The following is a 22,114-nucleotide window of genomic DNA, read 5'->3' on the forward strand; positions in this document are numbered from 1 at the left end:
TATGCTGTGTGTTTCTATGTGTTGCTATGACAACCAGATAGCATATAGGTGCGGCAGGATGTCACATGACTTGATCTCTGTATGTTACCGTGTATGAATAAAGCCAACAGAACAGTACGTTACCTGTGTGGATATTCCATTATTATAGAGAACACGACATTACGCAGACAGCACTAGAACTGCATTTTATGTAGTCATAGCACATTATAGTATATATGTATAGTATAGTATAGTATAGTATGTATTCTTAGCTTACGCATGTTCATGAATAAAACTGCTTTTATGTATGTGATGTATACTGCTTTTCAATGCTTTTTGTTCTATAACAGGACCTATAACATTAAACTTTTTCCATTTCTGTTTTTGAGGCTCCCATATGCGTTTTCTATCCCCAATCAATAACCAATTTTGAACAATCAGGCTTGCATATCATATAGGTGCTTTAATGGAAATTGCTCTAAGGAACAGCTCAACTGATTTTGTCCTCAATTGATGTCATCAATGTTACCCTACTTTGTATAATTCCTTCTCTTCTTCAGTCTTCAGTTCCAAATTGCATTTCCCCTTTGTTTACAATGTCCACCATTGTTGATTTTCCAAGCTGGCATGGAATGGAAACAAGCCTGGTTTTATCTAGCATCAGTATTATAATGACTCAAATATTAAATAATCTGCATATCTGTCCTCTCTCTCACTCTCCCCATCTCTCCTTTATGTCCTCTCTCACTCTCCCCATCTCTCCTTTCTGTCCTCTATCTCTCCCCATCTCTCCTTTCTGTCCTCTCTCACTCTCCCCATCTCTCCTTTCTGTCCTCTCTCACTCTCCCCATCTCTCCTTTCTGTCCTCTCTCACTCTCCCCATCTCTCCTTTCTGTCCTCTCTCACTCTCCCCATCTCTCTTTTATGTCCTCTCTCACTCTCCCCATCTCTCCTTTCTGTCCTCTCTCACTCTCCCCATATCTCCTTTCTGTCCTCTCTCACTCTCCCCATCTCTCCTTTCTGTCCTCTCTCACTCTCCCCATCTCTCTTTTATGTCCTCTCTCACTCTCCCCATCTCTCCTTTCTGTCCTCTCTCACTCTCCCCATATCTCCTTTCTGTCCTCTATCTCTCCCCATCTCTCCTTTCTGTCCTCTCTCACTCTCCCCATCTCTCTTTTATGTCCTCTCTCACTCTCCCCATCTCTCCTTTCTGTCCTCTCTCACTCTCCCGATCTTTCCTTTCTGTCCTCTATCTCTCCCCATCTCTCCTTTCTGTCCTCTCTCACTCTCCCCATCTCTCCCGGACACTCTTTCCTCTCATATTTTTCACATTGCTCTTCACGGCGTGTCTTAATCCGTTTCTACAGCAGTCCAACAGCTGCGGCCTATCAGGTAATTGTGGCCGTGCCAAAACAGCGGGCAGTGCCACGCAGACGCTCTCCGGTTGCCCTGCAATTAGCCCTTCATCTTTCCCCCTCTCCCTCAACCTCTCGCCCTCCCTCCATCTTTCACTCTTTCACTCTCCAGGCCCTACATGCCCCGTACCCCACCCCTCAAATTATCAGTGCATTATCCCTCAAACACGCCAGAGACAGAGAGAGAGAAAGAGAGGGGGGAGGCGGGCAGGAAAGAGTGATGTGGCACGATTTTACCATTGCAAATAGTATTAGGAATACTGCTGAGAAATAGGAGATGACATACAACAAGTCCCGAGCTGGATTCAAACCCAGGATGTTGCGATAATGCACAGACCTGACGCCTGCACTGAAATTGATTCCCTGTTGATGCCCAGTTTTGTCTCGGGGAAAGCCAAAAATCAACTCACTTGAGGAAGGCCCTACGCCATGCACAGACAAATGCCTGAGTGAATAAACTAACATGGTCCAACTACATCTTTCAGTGACAAATTAACACAGAATTATACTTCCCCATTTTTAATTAATTAATACAAATTTTTGCCTTCAATTTCCTAAAAATATGAAGTCAGATTGACAGGTGTAATGTCAGGCTGCTACAAGACACTGCTCATAACAAGGTAAGAAAACAAACCCTCTTTCTGAGGGCCACAGATGCTGTACAGCAAATATATCTATTGACACTGCAAAACCATTTTGACCAGCATTGAAAGCTTGACCAGGATCCTAACCTAGTAACCGTTGCTAAAGTGGTATTGGCCAAGAACGGTTTGCAGAATTACAGTACATTTCAAGCACAACTCAATACAAAAACTGTTAACTGTGAGTGGACAACCCAATAAAGCATTACACCATTTTCAATTCATCATAGCATTTAGAGACGTACAAAAATACACTTCTATATAGCCAAAGTCATTGCAGCCATTTGCAGCCATTTTGAAGGAGTCAAGGGATTTGCATGTCTTAATGACAGTTGGTAGGGCGTTTTTGTGGCATAGGAGCGAAATTCATTTAGTCCGTTTGTGCCGAATCTGGGTTGTACGTGGTTTGTTGAACTCCCTCTGGTGTTTTGGGTTCGGACTGCATTGACATTAAGGAAGTCATTAGACAGGTATACATTGGGTATCTTGGTGGTGTATCGAATCTTGTGGACCAGACCCATTGCAAGATGCTGTACTCTGTATACGCTAAACTGCTATAGATACTAAACTCAATCACATCCGACAACCTGGTGTCACGTTGTGGATTCATGAGTGAAAATGAGCTTTCATTACTATCTGTATACCCATATGAGGAGTAATTTCCAAGTGATATCAGCCAAAAATAAGTAACAGAACACTACATACCGGTATACAAATTACAAGTTTGAAAACATCCTCATGGGGGCAATTTCCCTCACAGAGACACAAGTTTTCTCTTTCTTCAGCATTTTGTGTGCATGTGTGTACCGGGGCCTATTTGGGTTGGTGTGTAAAGAAATTGTCTCTGCATTCGCATGTGCTCATGTTTGCTGTGCTTGAGTGTGCGGCGTTACCGTGTGTGTGTCCATGTGTGTGTGTCCGTGTGTGTGTGTGTGTGTGTCCGTGTGTGTGTGTGTGTGTGTCCGTGTGTGTGCGTGCGTGCGCGTGCTTACATTCGCGTGCCTTCCTGACGGTGGGTGCATTTGACGATGTGTGCTTTTTTCTCTTCCTGGTCCAGGAGCCCCCGTCAGGACCCCTAGGCGTCCCTGTGCATGGCTGCCAAAAACGTCTGCATCTCCTGGACCCCCTCGAGGCAGGGGACAGCCAAATGTCACTTGGACCCTCTACAGAGTGGAGAGAGGGAATGTAGAGAGGGAATGGAAAGCGAGAGGGGGGGGGGGGTGGTATGGGGGGCAGAGAGGGAGTTGGAGAGGAGAGAAGAGGACAGGTGGAGAGGAAGATGAGGGGAGGAGGAGAGGAGTTGGGCAGACGGACGGAAAAAGCGAGAAACTTCAGACATTTTAAATCCTTTCTGACAAATCCAATTAAGGGTGTACTTCACTGTGGGAGGATGACAAGAGACTCGGTGGAGGACAGACAGCAGTGGAAACAAGGCAATATCTTCAGTGCTCGTTTGTGGCAGGAAAAAAAAAAACCACATGGACATACAGAAACACTGTGCCAGTGTTTATAGAAGCCAGCAAATGTAATCCTTGTGAAAGCCCAACTAACTGGCTTGAGGAAGGCCCTCCCCGCCTGCGAGTGAACAAACAAACTCGCAAGGCACATACCCCAGGATAACTTTTCACTATCTGGCTTCACTAACCCTAGAGGTTACGCCATGATGGGAGTTTCACTAACAACGCACGTTAAGTATAATATCAGACAAATACGATCAATTCAAACACACAATCAAGGCTAAAAGCAACATAGTCGCAGCTGCCAAATGCAAGGAAGACAGCTGTCAGGAAATCGCCAACATTGTGAATGAGAATGTGTCAATTATTAGACGTACAATATCACTGCCCCATCATCAGGGCACGAGTAGTTCTGACTATAATTACATTTGTGCATTCCATTAAATTAATGTGTTGCTCAGATGTAATTCTTATGTTATGTAGCATGATTGTAGCCTTATTCTTTTAGCTGCAACCCTGGCGGTTTAAAACATCGTCTAAAAGCAAGATATTTAATTTTTCAAACGGTACCAAAAGTATCATGCTTTAGTAATTCAAGCATGCTCTGGAAGATATAGGTATACCAAAGCACAATAGAATGGTGCCTGTAGCGGCCATCGATAGTTGAAATGATGATAAAGATCGATGTGGTCTCAACGGGTGTTTATTTTGTTACAACACCGTGAAAACTATAAAAGGAAAGAAGCACTGTTATGATCATATAAAACAATTTCATAGCTTTCACTCAACAATAAAAGTATAATCAATATTACAACCACCAATAAAATGGTTAATTCATAGCAATTATAATACAGTGATGAAATAAATCAGTCCACTTCAATACATGACCAATAAAATACCAAAGGAAAAATGCACAGTAACCAAATATCATACACCAAAACATACCATAAACAGATACAATTAATTAAGTACCAAACAAATTATGAATGAGACTCTAGTCTAAACCAAAACAAACAATCATGTACCTCACTCCGCTTTAGTCTGCTTATCAAGGGCGCTAAAGGGCTGCATGAACCAGTTGATCAGGGCACATCATCAAACAGTCACAGGTACACCAAACCAAACAGTCACAACGTAGTGCGACAGGCGCTGTAGAACAATATAAACAACTTCAAATCAATCATTCAATCAACTGTTCAACTGCAAGTTACTGGCAACCTTACTTTGAGTACAAAAGTGCACGATGCATATAAATACCTTGCTGTGCAGTGTAACAAAGTCACAAACAAATGCTGGGGTGTGTCTCTTCCTCTCTGTCACTGACTCAGTGTGTGTGAAGCTAGCAGCCTCAGCTAAGTGTGGTGCGGTAACAGGAAGTTTCAAAGTAAAAGTGAACCGAAATACAGGAAGCTTCAAAATAAGATGAACAAAGTAAGAAAAGTAAATAACAAATTAACTTCAACTTAGGAAATGATTGAAGTTCGAATAACCAGTATCCCGGCAGTTACAATATATACTGTGCGGATTATAAAGAGAATAAAAAGTGCCTTAATTAAACCAAATGACATGTCCGTGAGTGCCTGGTATTCTCTCCTTAGATCATTAATTGTATCAGTATGACAATGACAACTCATTTTTCAAGATTTTAAAGAAAAATATACAATACGATTTTCTTTGTTACACGAGTTTTATTTAAATGCATTTAGTCAATAAATAAAATCTGGGACCCCACTTGCAAAGATTCTCACGTGTGGGCCCACAGGTTGGAGTGCCGGTTATCCATTTGTGTGTCTGACTGTTATTGAAAGAGAACGTGCCATGCACTGAATGGCCATTGAATGGCCGCTGATTACGGGTCATACGTCATTCGCCGCAACACAACAAAGTGAGGAATTGTTTGTTGAATGAATGAACATAATGGGGAAAAGCTGACGTCTGTCTTCAATGTTCCTCTCTCAACCCCACCCCACAGTCCTTCTTTTTTCTCCGTCTGTCATTCATGCCTGGCTTCATGGTTCATGCTTTTACCCTCACACGTGTGTGTGTGTGTGTGTGTGTACCGTGTAGCAGAGGACCACTGGTTGAGAAACAGTGATCTGTAGACTACTGACAAGATACTACTGTAGGAGTCAGCCTTTGTGTACATGCACACGTGTAAACTTGCCTGTGTGTGTGTGTGTGTGTGTGTGTGTGTGTGTTTGCGTGTGCCCGACTGCCCGTGCGTGCGCCTGTGCGTGTGTGTAGCCTGTAGTCCTCCTTGTCCACGCAGAGGACGTGATGCAGATGGGAGGCAAGGACAAGATGTCGAGCTCCCAGTGGCACGGACCCTTATACAGGAGTCTGAGGTAGATATACATCTAGCCATTATAAACAGGAGGCAAACGGTTCTCGCGCGTGCGTGTGTGTGTGTGTGTGTGTAGGTAGATGACACACACACACACACACACACACACACACACACACACACACACACACACACACACACACACACACACACACACACACACACACACACACACACACACACACACACACACACGCAACCCTTTTTCCTCAAACCTTATTCCCTGCAGACCTTCACATGCATCCCCCGAGTGTCCAACGGATCCCCACGGGGACATACCATGCAGAGACACACATAGAGCACGCATGACAACGAAACACAATGGCCTCGCCCTCTCGCCTTTGTTCTCTATCTGACAAAACATGAACATTTATGCTCTGATTATGGGTCAAGTCCGGAGAGAGAGAGAGAGAGAGAGAGAGAGAGAGAGAGAGAGAGAGGGATGGAAGGAAAGGAAAACAAACACCCACTGGGTCAACAAACAGACCTTCAATTCACACCCCAAATAACGCAATGATTCATTTCCTGTGTGTTTAAGAGAAAGCCACTGGCACACATTCTGGAAAGGGAACATGATTTTTTTCTTGAAGAGCTCTGCTAATTAGTATTAATGTGAATGCAATAAATGAACAAACAAACAAACGTATATAATCGCAAACGTGACTCTTGCTTTTTAAAACGTTTTCATATTTCACCTTTTAAGCCACTTTTGCTGATGAATTGTGAGTACGGGGATAAATGACGGCCTAAATACATGTTATCAAGCTGGGGAATGGCTTCATCCAAACGCCAACATTCACTGTGGGGGGGGGGGGGGGGGAATAAAAGTTAGTTTATTTATTCATTTTTAAACACAGCTGTTTGAAGAAACTGGCTGAAGTTAGGCTGGCGCTGAAAGGCCAGAGGGACACAGCTTTGGAATGGCCGTTAAGTTAGGACTAACGCCAAGACGGGGGGGTGTAATTAAAAACAAAAGAATTGTCTTTCATTTACAAATCCCATGCATAATTCAAACAAACATGCAGATGAGACGAGAGTGAACTGTCCTTAACTAGTAGCTAGCTCTCCATAACAGCAGCTACACTGCAATTACGGATCGGAGATAGGTGTGTGTGTGTGTTGGGGGGGGGGGGGCTGGTGAGAGAGAGAGAGAGAGAGTTAATGGCTGTGGGGAAAATGTGTTCATCTGTAACAGTTTATCCTGGTTCAGCTCACAGTCACTCGGTTCCCGTGTGTGCACAACAAACTCGCGCGCACACGTCTGTAAACACACATCCGTAAACACACCGCCACGCACTCCTAACACACATCCGTAAACACACCGCCACGCACTCCTAACACACATCCGTAAACACACCGCCACGCACTCCTAACACACAAAAGACAGTCGGCAGGTAAGAGGATGGATGATGGGGAGAGAAAGCAGAACGAGAGAGACGAAGTGGAGAGGCACATCTGCTAACACGCTAGTGTCACAACAGTACATTTGAGACAACATGCTCATATTATCTACTGAAATTAGCAGAAATACTGTCAAAATGTAATTCCAAACTGCAAATGGCTCGTGGAAAATACAAATTAATTAAGCCATTTCTAACCCTCAGAGTTAAATTAAGGTGGAGGAAGTGTTTTTTCTTTCTCTTCTTTTTTTCTTATTTTGTGTTTTGTGTGTTTTTCTGATCGCAATCATTTCTACCGGGGTCTCGTTGTAAACAGAAAATGCATTTTCAGTTCACGATACTAAATTTGATCGAATCAGGAGATATAAGTCAAACAGGATACAGGAGTAAAAAAAGTGATATTGGAAGTGATGATACAAAGAAATGAGCAGATACATTTGGAACTGGAACACTATCAAATTGAAGCGGATAATTGGGCACGCTCAGATTGGCTGAAATTGACAATCCACCTGAACATGTATTTTCTGGTTACTATCACATTATAGATATAGATATATCAAACTTTTTGTTTCAATTTTTTTTCTATTATAAAACCTTCCTTCCCCCCCCCCCCCCCAAATCAACATGCAAGGGCTTGACACTGCCACCTGTTGGAGGGCTTAGACCGCTTTGGCCGGAAACTGAGAGTCGGGATGTAAAAACCCTGCGATTGTTATTTAATCCACCCAAAACATACTTTTTTGTAAGCTAGGATCATATCATTTTGAGAAATGAGCCGCAAATCAAGCTGTTATTTGGTTTACTCTAAGCAGAAGAATATTTGCGTTCTAAGATCTGCGTCCCCATAGTTTCCAGCAACGTCTCATCATAAGGAGCCCTCCTGTCTCTGATCTCCGCCCCCTCGATCGCCCTGTTCTGGGGCAAGCTGAACCATAGCTGAACGCCGTACATGCACTATGCGTTTGTAAACTACTACTCATTTGCCTACTAAAGATTGCACGGAAAACGAGGCTTACAAGTTTTGCTCAACCCGTGGTGGAAAAAGCACGCGTTCCTGCGGGTCTGGAAGTTCCGGGGACCCCCCCGGGGACCCCCACGCCACTTACTTCACACGGGTGTGATTTGTTTTTCCACCAGACCACTACCGGAGTGTTATGAGCGCACACAGGACACAATTGATCATCGTAATCAGGTGATTTTAAAATAGGCGTTCCAAAGGCGATCTCTGGGCGTCCGGGCCGTTGGAAAACAGGCGTCAAAAAGGTGATTTCGGTGCCGAATGAGTTAATGCAAGTTAAAGCACTGACTGATTTGGGAAGTCCCACTGAAAATGTAATGTAATTTATTGATTATGACCCTAATGTCCATAACTTATTAAGTATGCAGTAAGTTAGGTAGCATTTTAAACCATTTAGGATGGGAACCCCTTTTGGTGTTTTAAGCATTATGTTATACTTTAGCTATTGAAAAATAGCTGTAGATCTGCTATTTTTGAAAAATGTGTACAAATCTTTGAATATATATTCTGTCCCAGTGAACGCTTTTAACTCATATTTGCTTCTGGAGGTCCCTGGAACAACATATTTTGAGATGGGGTCGGCGGCCAAATACATACAGTATATAGTTCTGGGGCTTCTTGACATTTTTAGAACCACTGATATAGAAACATATAGGTTTTTCAGAAAACTGTCAGGATTTAGAATACATTTTCGAACTACAGTATGATGTATGGCTGAAGCTGTGAATGGATAAGTTCAGCCTGTATACTGTAGGTCTGCGTGTGCTTTCCAGCATTCCAATTCAGAAATAGCAACAAAAAGAAAAGCAGGCATTAACCCATTTAGACCTGATGTCGAAATTAAAAAAAATGACCCGACAGTTTTCTGAAATACCTATGTTTCTATAGGCCTATACAGTATCACTCAATATTTCATGTCAAGGACTCCAAGAATTATATGTAATTGACCGCAACTCAAAATATGTTTTTCCAGGGGCACCCCCAGAAGCAAAGATTAGAGTTAAAAACGTTCACTCTGAAAGAATATTCCAAGGTTTGCGCCACATTTTCACGATTTTTCAAAAAAAGCAACGACCTACAAGCTCGTAGCGCGGCACTCTGTATTTAAGTTTTAAATAATGCTTAAAACACAAAAGGGGTTCCCACCCAGAATGGGAAGTTAACATAAGTATAACTAAAGGTATTTGAAATTAAACAAAAATGTACTATACAAGCTCAAAACGCATTGCTTTTTGACCTTATAGATTGGCTATTTTGCTACTTTTGTGTGCCAAAGGAAAATAATAACATGGTATGAGTTTTCTGCCTGACATGCAATGTGGCCCCGGATGTTAGCTACTTCAGCTACATCCGGATGTTAGCTACTTCCGCTACATCCGGATGTTAGCTACTTCAGCTACATCCGGGATAGCGCATGGTGCGTCGCTAACTGTGCTCCGTTGCTGTGAATCGCTGGGGGCTGTGATGTAATGGTCCTAAATACCCCGGGGGGCGTTCGTGGTGTTAATTAGGAATGCACATTTGAAAACACTGCAGCCTCCATTGTATCCCTTTAGAAGCTTTCTGATTTTAAGTAACTGAGGGAAAAGAGGTATTCACTGAACACTAAGCTTTATTCTATAAGATATATTTTGCACACCAGACAGTGCTTGTGTTTTGTCAACTCCAAGTCAACTTGGCATGATATTATACTATGATTTTGTTTATAACAATATGCAGATGAAATATAGGCCGCCCCTTCTACTGTATTGGCAATATCTTTGATGGTGTGACTGTAAACTGCGTTTCAATTCTAGCCTTAATTTGAGTGCTTGTAGGTGGTTTTGTCCATTTCAATGTGCTCATACACAAACCTCCACTCAAATGCAATACAGCATGTCTACAGGACACAGAAAAGTCAATGAGCACACACTGAAATTATTACATTATACACATAAACTATTGTTTTATTATAATGTAAATGGCTTTAAAAGCTATCATGGCAATATAAATTAAGCAGAGAGAGGGAGTGTTTAAATTGGGTGTAATTATGTGATGTTCGCTTGTCTCCCCCTGGTGGACACGTGCTGCAAATTGACTTCTTTCATTACCACCCATACATGAATTTTCCCTGTGGGAGATTCCATATAATCTCAAAAGACAATGTGGCAATGCAGTGATTCACACATCAAGTACTATAGCTGCAGTCTCTGGCTACTTACACCATCATCACACTGCTATTAATTAGTCATAAGTTCCACATATATATTACAGAGAACACTACATCACTAAGCAAATCTTGGGGTAAGTCATGTAAAACCATTTCATTCAGTTTAATATAATTTGTGTGAATAGACCAACAGATTGGCCTTAGACATGTTGCTAATCTTCCCTTATTACTAGTGTTTATTTCAGGGAGAACATTGAGCAAAGCGCAGGTCAGCAGTGCAGTGTTTTATTTCCAGACATGTAGTATACTACTGCAGGAATAACATGGATTTGCATAAAACCATAATGTCAAAGAAGGGTTCATGATACTAGAATGTTTGACTTCGATAGTCAATACAACACCACGTTTTTTTTGTGTTACTTTAACACAAACTACTAGTCACAGGTCGCATAAAATGTGATGTTGAAAGTTGTTACTGCTGCATCCCACGTTGTTTAATAAAAAGCATTTTATCCGAGCTGTTACTTTGTCATTGGCTTTCAACTACGCGCCCCTATCGGTCGGGAGGAGGGTGGCACTCGGTGTGTTTGATATAGGTACGCTGACCGCCCTGCCAATACAGACTAATAGGCGAGTGCGCTCCCGGTGTGCAACTGTGGATTTCCCAAACGAACCCCGTTTAAAAAAACCGGGGTGCTCGGATAAAAATGCTTTTTATTAAACAACGCGGGATGCAGCAATTCTAATTGCTGGAGCAGCCACTAACTAACACCCGTGGGACAAATTGTGAGTACTTTATATTATAATTCCGAATGTTTATATATACGTTTTGATTGTAAATGTAGCAAGCGCAAAAAACAGGGTGCAGTTACGTCATGACTGTCATGATAATCATCATGGCAGTCATGTTTCAGGGCTAACAAAAATGTACAATACACAATTTCACAAGACATGTTACTCACCAAACATGGAGAGAATTGGTGTCTTTTACTTTGATGATAGCTGCAGGGTTGGTTATAGGCCTATAGTGGTTGATTTGTGAGAGCTCGTTTCACGTGAGCATTGAAAAAAAAAAGAATAGGTCTAACTTTATAGTAGCTGCTACTGTAGGCTATACATAATATACCAGACTACTGGTAAAATGGTTATGAAGTATAGTTCAAAGCAGATGTTCTTCAAATTTGCATTTTATAAATTATAAACAGTGCATTTCGGTTTTCATCTTCACATTTGCGACATGCTCGCCAAGTCAAACAGGTGTCAAAATGGGTCAATCACAGCATCAGGACGTGAGGTCGACGATGATGTTGAACTCTGGGAGTTGTAGGCATGTGTTTTGGTGGACGACTTGACGTAAATGATTTAAATGTAGGCACATTTATTATGTTCACGTTTCATCCGCGTTTCATCCTTCACGTTGTGTAATTTACGTCATCATATCTAAATGTCATTATATTAATTAAGGCATGCTATATAACAACAAAGTGTGTTTTCCAATAAGAACATATTTTAGTCCTACACCACCACAATCACCACTACTACTACCTCTACTACTACTAATAATAATAATAATATAATAATAATAATAATAATAATAACAAACTACAGAGAAAATGATTTCCCCTCATTTTACAGCTAAATTTACAATATAGGCATGGCTTTGATTCCATCTTGTGGTGATTACGGCACATTGCAGTTTAACAACAAAGCTTGATTTTAAGGAATGAATGAATAGTTTATTTCGATCTATCAGAGGGAGACATTACACAAAAACAGTTTACTTTTTTTAGGTGATCGAAAAGGCATAGGCAGAAGCTTAAAGCTTATTAGTGCCTATCCTTAAAGTGACCTTCATGCAGTTCTTCACTCTCTGGCGCAAGTTTGCCGTGTAATGCTTTGATATTAATAACGCAACAAAATGGATGCATAACCTCACTATAGGACACACGAGTTTGATAGCCACAGTCCTTATTGCATGCATTGCTTATGCATTTGCAAAGTTTCTAAAAATCGCATTAATCTTCTATTGTTTCTGATCGCTTCCAGAGAATCTTCTATGAATCAAACGTCTCAAAGTCTGGAGCTATTACCTACGAAGAGGTGGTGAATGCGCTCAAGATCGCAGGTGAGGAACATGGTGGTCCCCCAAGCTAAATGATGGAGAGTTGGTAACCAAATGGAACCTTATAGATCTAGGGTCAAAACCCATTTAGACCCGATTTAAAAACATTCACTTTGAAAGAATATATATTCAAAGATTTGTGGCACATTTTTACGATTAAAAAAAAAATAGCAGACCTACAAGCTCGTAGCGCGCCACTCGGTGCCGCGCTATGAGCTTGTAGATCTGCTATTTTTCAATAGCTAAATTATAACATACTGTAATGTTTAAAACGCCTAAAGGGGTTCCCGCCCCAAATGGGTTAAAACAAATGGACCCTTACGGATTTATTTGGTTTCATGTTATGCTGTCAAGAGTTAAATTATTGTTAAGCATCTCCATTACTTAATTTACAAGAAGTCTACACAATTAGAAGAATTGTTGTTTTCATCAGCGTTTGCCTGTTATCTCTCCTAATGGTACCGACAGCAATACAAGGAATACATGGAATTGTGCACAATATCTTGTCCTACGACAACAAAATATTCTTCACTCTGAGGGGCTAAATCTCGCTCAAACGTCGAATAAATAATGGACCTTGATGTGTAGACAGGGTTGAAAACAACTGCCTCAGCCCACCAGACATTGGAGTTTAAATGTTTTACTGCTCGCTTTAGCCCACCAGGCATTGAGTTAAATGTTTCACCGCTTGCTTCGACTCCCCTCCAGACATAAGAGTCAAATGTTTTACTGCCCCCCCCCCCCCCCCCCTCCAGGCATCGAGCTGGACGAGAACATTGTGATGATGCAGTTCAAAATCCTGCAGGCTGACTCCTACATCTCCCTGGTGGACTGGATTATGTTCATGATACGCATGGACAGCATGGCTGGTGAGTCATAACACTACTACTAGTAATCATAATAATCATAACACTAATGATAATCATAATAAGTCTTCATGCTACACATATACATCATGTCTAGTGAGTGACACCGACTGGCACAGTCGGCTTCTAAAGTGCAGTACTTCTAAAGTGCAGTACTTTGAGCCAAAGTATAGATGCTCGAATATTACTCGACTACTGAAGTGAAAGTTGAGGTCGATCAGTCTAATGTGCACTCGAGTTAAAAGTAACGCGATACTTGCTATACTTATACTTTGGTTAAATACTCACGATCGAAGACCGATAAGGCTGACACATGTTATCGAGTTACTTTCTTTGTACTTTGTAAATTCTGTATACAACACATCGACGTAACGTTTTTGTGTGATTTGGTTGAATTCCAGTGACATTCACTGTGACCGAGATCGTAACCAGTACCACGGACGGGGTGGTGACCATGAGCTCCTCCACCTCCGAGATGTCCTCAGGCCAGATGATGACCATGAGCTCGAGCTGGAGTGAAGAAGTAAGTGAGATTAGCTTGATTTAAAAATCTATTATCATGAGCTGGAGGGAAGTAAGTGAGATTAGCCAGTGGTGGGGAAAAGTACTCGCTTGTTTTATTTAAGTAATAGCATCAATACTGCAATGTAGAACTATACTCCGTTACGAGTAAAAGTCCATAATTCAAAACGTACTTTAGTGAAAGCACAAACATATTATTATTATATTATATATATTATTATTATATATTGGCATCAACGTGTACTTAAAAGTACCAACAGTAGAAAGTACCCACTATGCAGAATGTCCCATTTCAAACTAATTCATAAATAGCAGTTGAAAATAGCAGATCTACAAGCTCACAATGTGTCCCATCTGTGGTTGATTTTAGTTATGTTTTTACTTAGTTATGATGAATCATGCAAACGTGGCATAATACCAATACTAATAACAACAACGGTGTCCTGTGTTTCAGTGGCAAACCGTGCCGGCCGACCACATCTAGAGCTCAGCGGGACAACAGACATCCGTGAAGCATAAAGAAACCTCTCCGCTTCGTGCCTCTGCTCAATCTTCTGTTTGATCTGAAACTATCCCGATGATCAGAAGAGAAACTACACATCTTGATTCTGTCAATGTTTCACTTGCACAACAAGTCCAACACTGTATGGAGTCATCTCTCGGTCATCAAGTCCAACACTCTTTCATCTTTACAAGAAATGAGCCAGAGTGATTGCTTGTGAAGTATATTTCCTATCTAACAACTTAAGAGAGAAGACTGACGACGGTGCACGCAGATGAAAGTTTCGAAGTCCATTTTATTGTAGAGTGTAGAATAACAACAGAGACCTGGAGCATGGTGCTCCAGGGATGCACCCAACCAGCCTCACGGCTTGTGGGGAACTAACACACAGACAGACATACAGTAAGGTTTAAATACAAGAACATCAAAGAGAGAATGCAAACACCCACTGTCCACTATATGTTCCCTTATAAGGTAGTGGTCAACAGCCTATACAGGAAGGACAGTAGGTGCTTGTCCTGACAACAGCTGCTTATCAGCAGGCCAGATCTTTAGAGTCTGTACTAAAAATCCCTCCTGCGGCCTGCCCAATGGATCCTGTAATAACATGCCTGTCTCTCATTTGAACAGATCGACAACCTAAAACAGTTATTTAAGCTATATTAATGTGAATTGTATTCCAATATACATCACTTGTTTCTTGTTAGCAACTCATCTTCACTTCTCCTAATATCTGCCCTAACAGGCGTAACATTAAGGTGATGGATAGGGGTGCAGTACTTAGTTTAGACAGTACTTAGTTTAGAATAGTCATTGGGTTAGGGTTTTGGTCATTAGTCCTACAACTACAACCCATCTCAAACCCTCACCCTAACCCTAACCTCCCACAGGGCAGCACACCTAAACCTAACCTTAACCCATGTCTAACCAATGACTAGTCTAAACTAAGTACAGTATGCACCCCGATGAATAGTATCATTCTATTTATCGACACGATTCTCAAATCCCCCCCCTCCCCTACCCCCAATTCCCCCATTACTCTGCGAGTGTACACATGATATTACATTTGTACACTTTCAGAGTTACCAATGTTTTGTTTTGTTTTTCTGGTGGAGGACCCCCTTGGAACCCCACCATCAAGGACCCCACACTGAGAGCCACCGACATGCGATACCAGAGTTATATTGTCCTTCAACTCAACACTAGTCGAGATACAGAACATCGCGTGAACATAGCGTAATAGAAATGTCATAGAAATGAATTATTACCGTGTTGGAGCTATAAGAACTGTACAAAACACACCATTATGCTCCGAGTGTCCCGCTGTATAGTGCATCTCCATTGTGGATTCATTAAATCTCACAAGCTTCTCTCTGTCTGCCTGTCTCATTCTTGACATTGTTGGGTTGTCTGAATTATGTATGATTTTTATTATTGTAAAGGGAAATGTATGCCTATAGGTGGTCATTGTCGGGAGATAATTCACCGAGGGGGGAGCATTCAGTGATTCAGGTGATTTTGGAAACAAGCCCCCACCTGTGACCGGCACATGCACACACTGCAGTTGGTGGACACGCAACAGACTGCCTCGGTGGTTAATAATAAAAAAAAATCCACTTTGGTCCAAATTGTCTATCGACAAGGCAGGCTGCAAAGATAGCTCTCCGGAGCTTATTATTATTGGTGATAGTTTGATTAGATTATTGATTAATAATAAAAATAACTAATAACTAATTGTCCTATTAAAATAGAACCATTAATTCATATTATTACATTTGTTCTGCCTGGTTTAAGAAAATAAACATAGTCTAGTATTATTTATTGTATTAACTTATAACTAGGGTTATTAAGGGCTAACCCTAGGGCTATTAAGTTCAAACTACCGGTAGTTCTATTCATTAATACATTTTAAATTATATTTATTTAAGAAAAAAACACGTCTATTATTTATTGTATTAACTAATAACTAGATATATTTTATTTATTTATTATTTTATTACATTATTTGTTCTGCCTGGTTAAAGAAAACAAACATATTTGCAGCAGTATGTACTGTGTAGTATTACTGCATTTATTCAATCTGAAACGCGTAAGGCTGTCATTTCTCCGAGCTGTCTGCCTGCCTGCCTAATTGTCCATGAGTAGCTGTCTGTCTGCCTGTCTATGAGTAGCTGTCTGCCTGCCTGCCTAATTGTCCATGAGTAGCTGTCTGTCTGCCTGTCTATGAGTATAGCTGTCTGCCTTCCTGCCTGCCCAATTGTCTATGAGTAGCTGTCTGTCTGTCTATGAGTAGCTGTCTGCCTTCCTGCCTGTCCAATTCTCCATGAGTAGCTGTCTGTCTGTCTGCCTGTCTATGAGTAGCTGTCTGCCTGCCTGCCAGCCAGCAAGTTGGTTAACAGAAAATAAATTGTTATGGCTGAGTAAAATAAAATACAATAAACACAATTTGCCTGAAAATAGATTACCCAGCTATGACCTTTTTCATGAAAAAAAATGAGTAGCTGACTGAGTAAAATAAAACAATCTACCTGAAAATAGATAGCTATAAGTGAAGAGCAATTTCCGCAATTTCCGCAATTTCCAATTCCGCAATTTCCGCAATTTCCATTTCCGCAATTTCCGCAATTTCCGCAATTACCATTTCCGCAATTTCCATTTCCGCAATTTCCATTTCCACCATTTCCGCAATTTCCGCAATTACAATTTCCGCAATTTCCATTTCCATTTCCAACTATTAATGGCAGCTGGGTTTCATCATTCAAATAAATAATCTGTCCGTTTAGCTATAAAATTATGTCAGGGAATAGGGATACACAGTATATGTCTTTCATTTGCATTGCATCCCCCCCCCCCCCCCCCAAGCTTTTATTTTCGTTCGAGTAATAGTACAACTCTAATAGTATTACTTATAATAATGTAATTAAAGATAACTTCATTCAGATTTATTTATTTTTATTTCATTTTCCAGATTTTCTTTTTCTTCTTTTTTTTTAGATTTTCATTGGTGGGCCAGTCATAATGGTCTGAGGTTGAGTATCACTGCCTTAAAGGACCACTTCGCCACTTTCAACTTATTTATATGAAGATAAGGTCTTGACTAATGTTCTAATGTTCATGATAAAAACCACAATCCCTTAGATAGCACTTTTTGTAGACTTAGATTAGCATTTGATACAGATTTATAGCATGCTACGTAGACAGCACTAGAATTGCATTGTATGTAGTCATAGCACTTCATAGTATATGTATAGCATAGTATAGTATATATATATAGCTTCATTATATAGATATTCCACTGTTAGGTTCTTAGCTTACGCATCTTTCATGATAACTATACTTTTTATGTATGTGATGTATTGCATTGCTTTTTATTCTTGCTTAATGTAAATCGCTCTGGATTAAGAGCGTCTGCTAAATTCCTAAATTGTAATCCCTGTGGGCTCCCCCCAGACATATCAGATACAGGTGATGGTATTCCTGCTGGGCATTGCTGCCTGACGCACCTCCTCCAGTGCCTTTTGAACAGGTGTGCTGTGACACCTCACTGAACACCTTTGTGGGCCTAAACGGGTCATCAGCTGGGGACCACCATTCATCAACGTTTCGCTCCTTTAACCCCAGTACGTCTCATGGTGGCGGAGCGGTGGTAGGGATCTCTCCCTGCCACCCCCTGCTGATGCCCTAGGTGTTTGTCCCCCAACTCTTATGCTTCCTCCTTAGCCACAGCCAGAAGCTGCCTTTCTCCGCCTCCTCTGCCAGCTCTTTCATGGCTTTCCGATGCCCCGCTCCTGTGCATCCAATGTCGCGGAGTAGGCGGGTTGAGGAACCTACGAAGCCCCTACACCCCACTTCCACAGGGCAGATAACAGCTTTCCAGCCAGCCTCCCTGGACTCTGCCGCCAGGTCTGAGTACTTGGCTCGCTTCCGCTCATACGCAGCCTCCAAACCTCCCCAGTGAATGGGTGAATGTAACGCACAGTCTATGTAAAGGTGTGTGAATTGATGCACAATCTATGTAAAGCGCCTTGGATAATGGCGCTATATATAAATGCACCATTTACCATTTGTATTTACCATTTGAAGAACACCATGGGAACAATATTAATATTACTATAATAGTTATATTATGTATAATTTTAGAACACCAGGAACAATATTTCACAACAATATTTTCATAAGAAGAAACTGTGAGGAACAACCTGGAGGACATTTGCACGCCTTTTATTGATTTAGTTTTTTTAAGAGTTAAGTTTTACAGAAAGTAATCAAAAAAAGAAGGGAGAGAAACCAACTTTGCTTCTCGTTATTTACCAATTAACAGTTTTTACTGCCCTTAACATTATTTAGCATAATTGATTGATTGTTTGATTATATTAAACAGAAAAGAAAAATCATCTCATTAAACAGAAAGTACAATAAAAGTGTACTTAAGGACAAATGAACCTATCTGCTACATTTGAATTCCCATTAATCAACCTATCTAAACAAATGCTAACTAGTAGAACAATTTCAGTTAACGATGAACATCTTGCCATATTCAACCAGGTCACCAGAAACGTCCTCCTAGCCAGACTACCAAAATGTGACTACATTTCCTTATTCTTAAGGCTCATACATAGTCTGGATTTACGGTGGTGGGGTGAACACCGAACTACAACATGACGTCACTGAGGTGACCACCGAACTACAACATGACGTCACTGAGCCGCGGTGAAGAGCAAACCACCGCCACCGCTCCAGCCCTTCTCTGTTTTACTCACCACCGCTCAACGGTCAGCTCACCACCGAAGCGGTGGTCACCTCATCACCGGAGCGGTGGTCACCTCATCACCGAAAATCCAGACTATGAATAGGCCTTTACCCCTCAATTAGACCCCCCCCCCCCCCCAATAGAGCTGCCTCTACAGGTTTCTATAGGTCTCAGGTCCACCTTCTCTGTCCATCAACCCTTACACAATAACACAACACAGTGGACAATAACCCTTACACAATAACACAACACAGTAGACAATAACACAACACAGTGGACAATAACCCTTACACAATAACAACACAGTGGACAATAACCCTTACACAATAACACAACACAGGCTGTGTTCTGCCCATCAAACACAAATGTTTGGTCAAACCATGTGACTCCCGTTGGAATTGCATTGTGGCAAGACACAGAACATGTGTTCTGAATGTGTGTATGGGGCCTTACAAAACATTTAAACTTTAACAACATACTTATCATCATAAAAGTAACAGGTCTATAATCTGTTATTCTTCACTTAAATTCTTCACTTCATTCATAATCTAAATGATTAAAAGCCATTACCAACTGCATGTACTTGTAAAATGTTTATCGAAGCAGTTTTGATTAAGCAGAACAATTAATCCATTCATTTAAACTTATGATCTCATCTTTAAAATCCTTTTTTTTTATATATATATTTTTTATCCCACGATTTTGTAACCCATTTTTCACCCCTGTGTCAATCATCTAATGTGATCCTGGGCTCTACACACCCTCCACCAACCTAGTCCCCATATATGGGGGACAAGGGGAGAGCAACGGACTTGAACTCATGCTTCCTTCATGCCTGAGTGTCCAAGTTGCTCCTTTACACCTGACAGGGGGGGAGTTTCCCTGGTTGGACGTAGCGCGTGGAACCACTCCTTTTCAGGAGGATTAAACATCTCTGACAAGTCACCTTAGTGCCGGGACACTTTAAGGAACATTCCTATTCATTTATTTTAACGATTTTATTGTAGCTTTTTAAAGGACCACTTCACCACTTTTCAAATGACCTTCATATAATTGGTCTTCACGACCAGTGACACCATCGATGGAGAATACAAGCTAATAAAAACGGCAGACTTTCTATTCCTGGAAAGTTGCAATACGAAAATGGAAGCCATCGTTCTCATGATATGAAAAAAATCTCTCTCTATCTCTCTCTCATATATATATATATATATCGTTAATTTGTATAGATAACGATCACCTTATCGATCAGACTTATCGAGCCGGGTTCTTATCGAGACCACTGTCGAGCATTTTCTATTATTTTGTGGAAAGACGGGACCTGAGATCAGATTCATACGAGGTTTCCACTGGACACACACTGGTCTGATTAACCCATTCTGACCGGAGATCAGATTAAAAAAATGTCAGTCGTTCTTTGATTTTTCAAAAATAGCAGACCTACAAGTAGATGATCTGCTATTTTTCAAAAGCTAAAGCATAACATGATGCTAACACCAAAATGGGTTCCCGTTCAGAATGGGTTAAGGTTAGGAATAAGGTTAGGTTTAGACATAGTTTTACTGAGGTTAAGGTTAGGAATAAGGTTAGGTTTAACCGTTTAAGCATAATTTACTTAGGTTACTTAGGGGGAGGGGGGTGTTGGTAAATGGGTGACTCGTTTGGTATTAAATTAAAAATCATTTGCGGGACATCTTTCATAGCGGTTTTTCACTTCCTGTCTCTCAATTTCCTGCTAAAACCGCTTTTCAAATTAAGACGCTCTAATGTTGAAGTGAACGGCTGGTGATCTGTGAGTTCCTTTTCAACCACTAGATGGCAGTGTTGGAGGTAAATGAGTTAAAGGGACACTTCACCTTATTTTATTGCCATATAACCATATCTTTATTTTAATTATGTTTGGGAGACAAGAAACATTTTCCTGGGGGGTTTTATGTGGGTAATAATTAATAAAATATTTAGAATGTTTTTAGATATTTTAGTATTTCAAAGTGTCCGTGATGTCATGGACACTGGGCTCACTCCCTTCCTGGACTACATGTTGTCTCAGTAAGACAGCATCTCCCCCTATCCACAAGGAGGAGCAGTGCACCAAAGCATTATGGGAATTGTAGTGCAGGAAGGTAGTGAGCTCAGTGTCCATGACATCATGGACATTATGAAATACTAACATATCTAAAAACTCATCATTATTACCACATAGAAACCCCAGGACGGTGTTTCTAGTCTCCCAAACATCATTACAATAAGATCTGGTTACAAAAGGGGGTGAAATGTCCCTTTAATGTAATGCTAGCAGGACCAGTGGAGGAAGAAGTACTCACATTTGTACTGGAGTAAAAGTAAAAGTTACAATATTAGACGTTTATACTCTTATCCACAATGACCTAGTAAGTATAACCACCGTGTAGAAATACTCTGCTACAGGATACATGCCTGTAAAACAGTATCTTGATAAAAAACATACCTACAGTACTCATTATGTACTATTTCACTTTCTGTCAAAATCTTTCACAAATAGCAGATTCACAAGATCATAGCATGGTGCATTGCAGCACATTGTGAGCTTGTAGATCTGCAGTTTTGGAAGAAACAAAGTATAGTAAATTGTGCTTAAACGGTTAATGCATGTTACAGAGGATAGAGTATGTGAGTAAATGAGTACATTTACTCAGATAGAGTGAATGTACTCAGTGAGTTTCCATCAGTGTTACAGAGGATAGAGTATGTGAGTAAATTTACTCAGTGAGTTTCCATCAGTGTTACAGAGGATAGAGTATGTGAGTAAATGAGTACATTTACTCAGATAGAGTGAATGTACTCAGTGAGTCTCCATCAGTGTTACTGAGCATAGAGTATGTGAGTAAATGTACTCAGTGAGTCTCCATCAGTGTTACAGAGCATAGAGTATGTGAGTAAATGTACTCAGTGAGTCTCCATCAGTGTTAC

General features: G+C 40.9%; 1 protein-coding gene across 1 annotated transcript in view; it reads left to right on the plus strand.

Moving 5' to 3' along the window:
• The window catches only part of LOC308311825 (uncharacterized protein), a gene marked incomplete at its 5' end in the record, with an annotated part of 106,421 nt that overhangs the window by 55,948 nt on the left and 28,359 nt on the right, over positions 1–22,114 (plus strand). Inside the window, 3 exons of the mRNA XM_080758601.1 lie at positions 12,450–12,528; positions 13,281–13,394; positions 13,793–13,914. Coding sequence (XP_080614727.1) covers positions 12,450–12,528; positions 13,281–13,394; positions 13,793–13,914 — 315 coding nt within the window. The remainder of the gene's footprint in view (positions 1–12,449; positions 12,529–13,280; positions 13,395–13,792; positions 13,915–22,114) is intronic.

The sequence above is a fragment of the Protomyctophum bolini genome (genome assembly GCF_963924005.1).
Source record: "Protomyctophum bolini genome assembly, chromosome: 24".
In the NCBI taxonomy this organism is placed as follows: Eukaryota; Metazoa; Chordata; class Actinopteri; order Myctophiformes; family Myctophidae; genus Protomyctophum; species Protomyctophum bolini.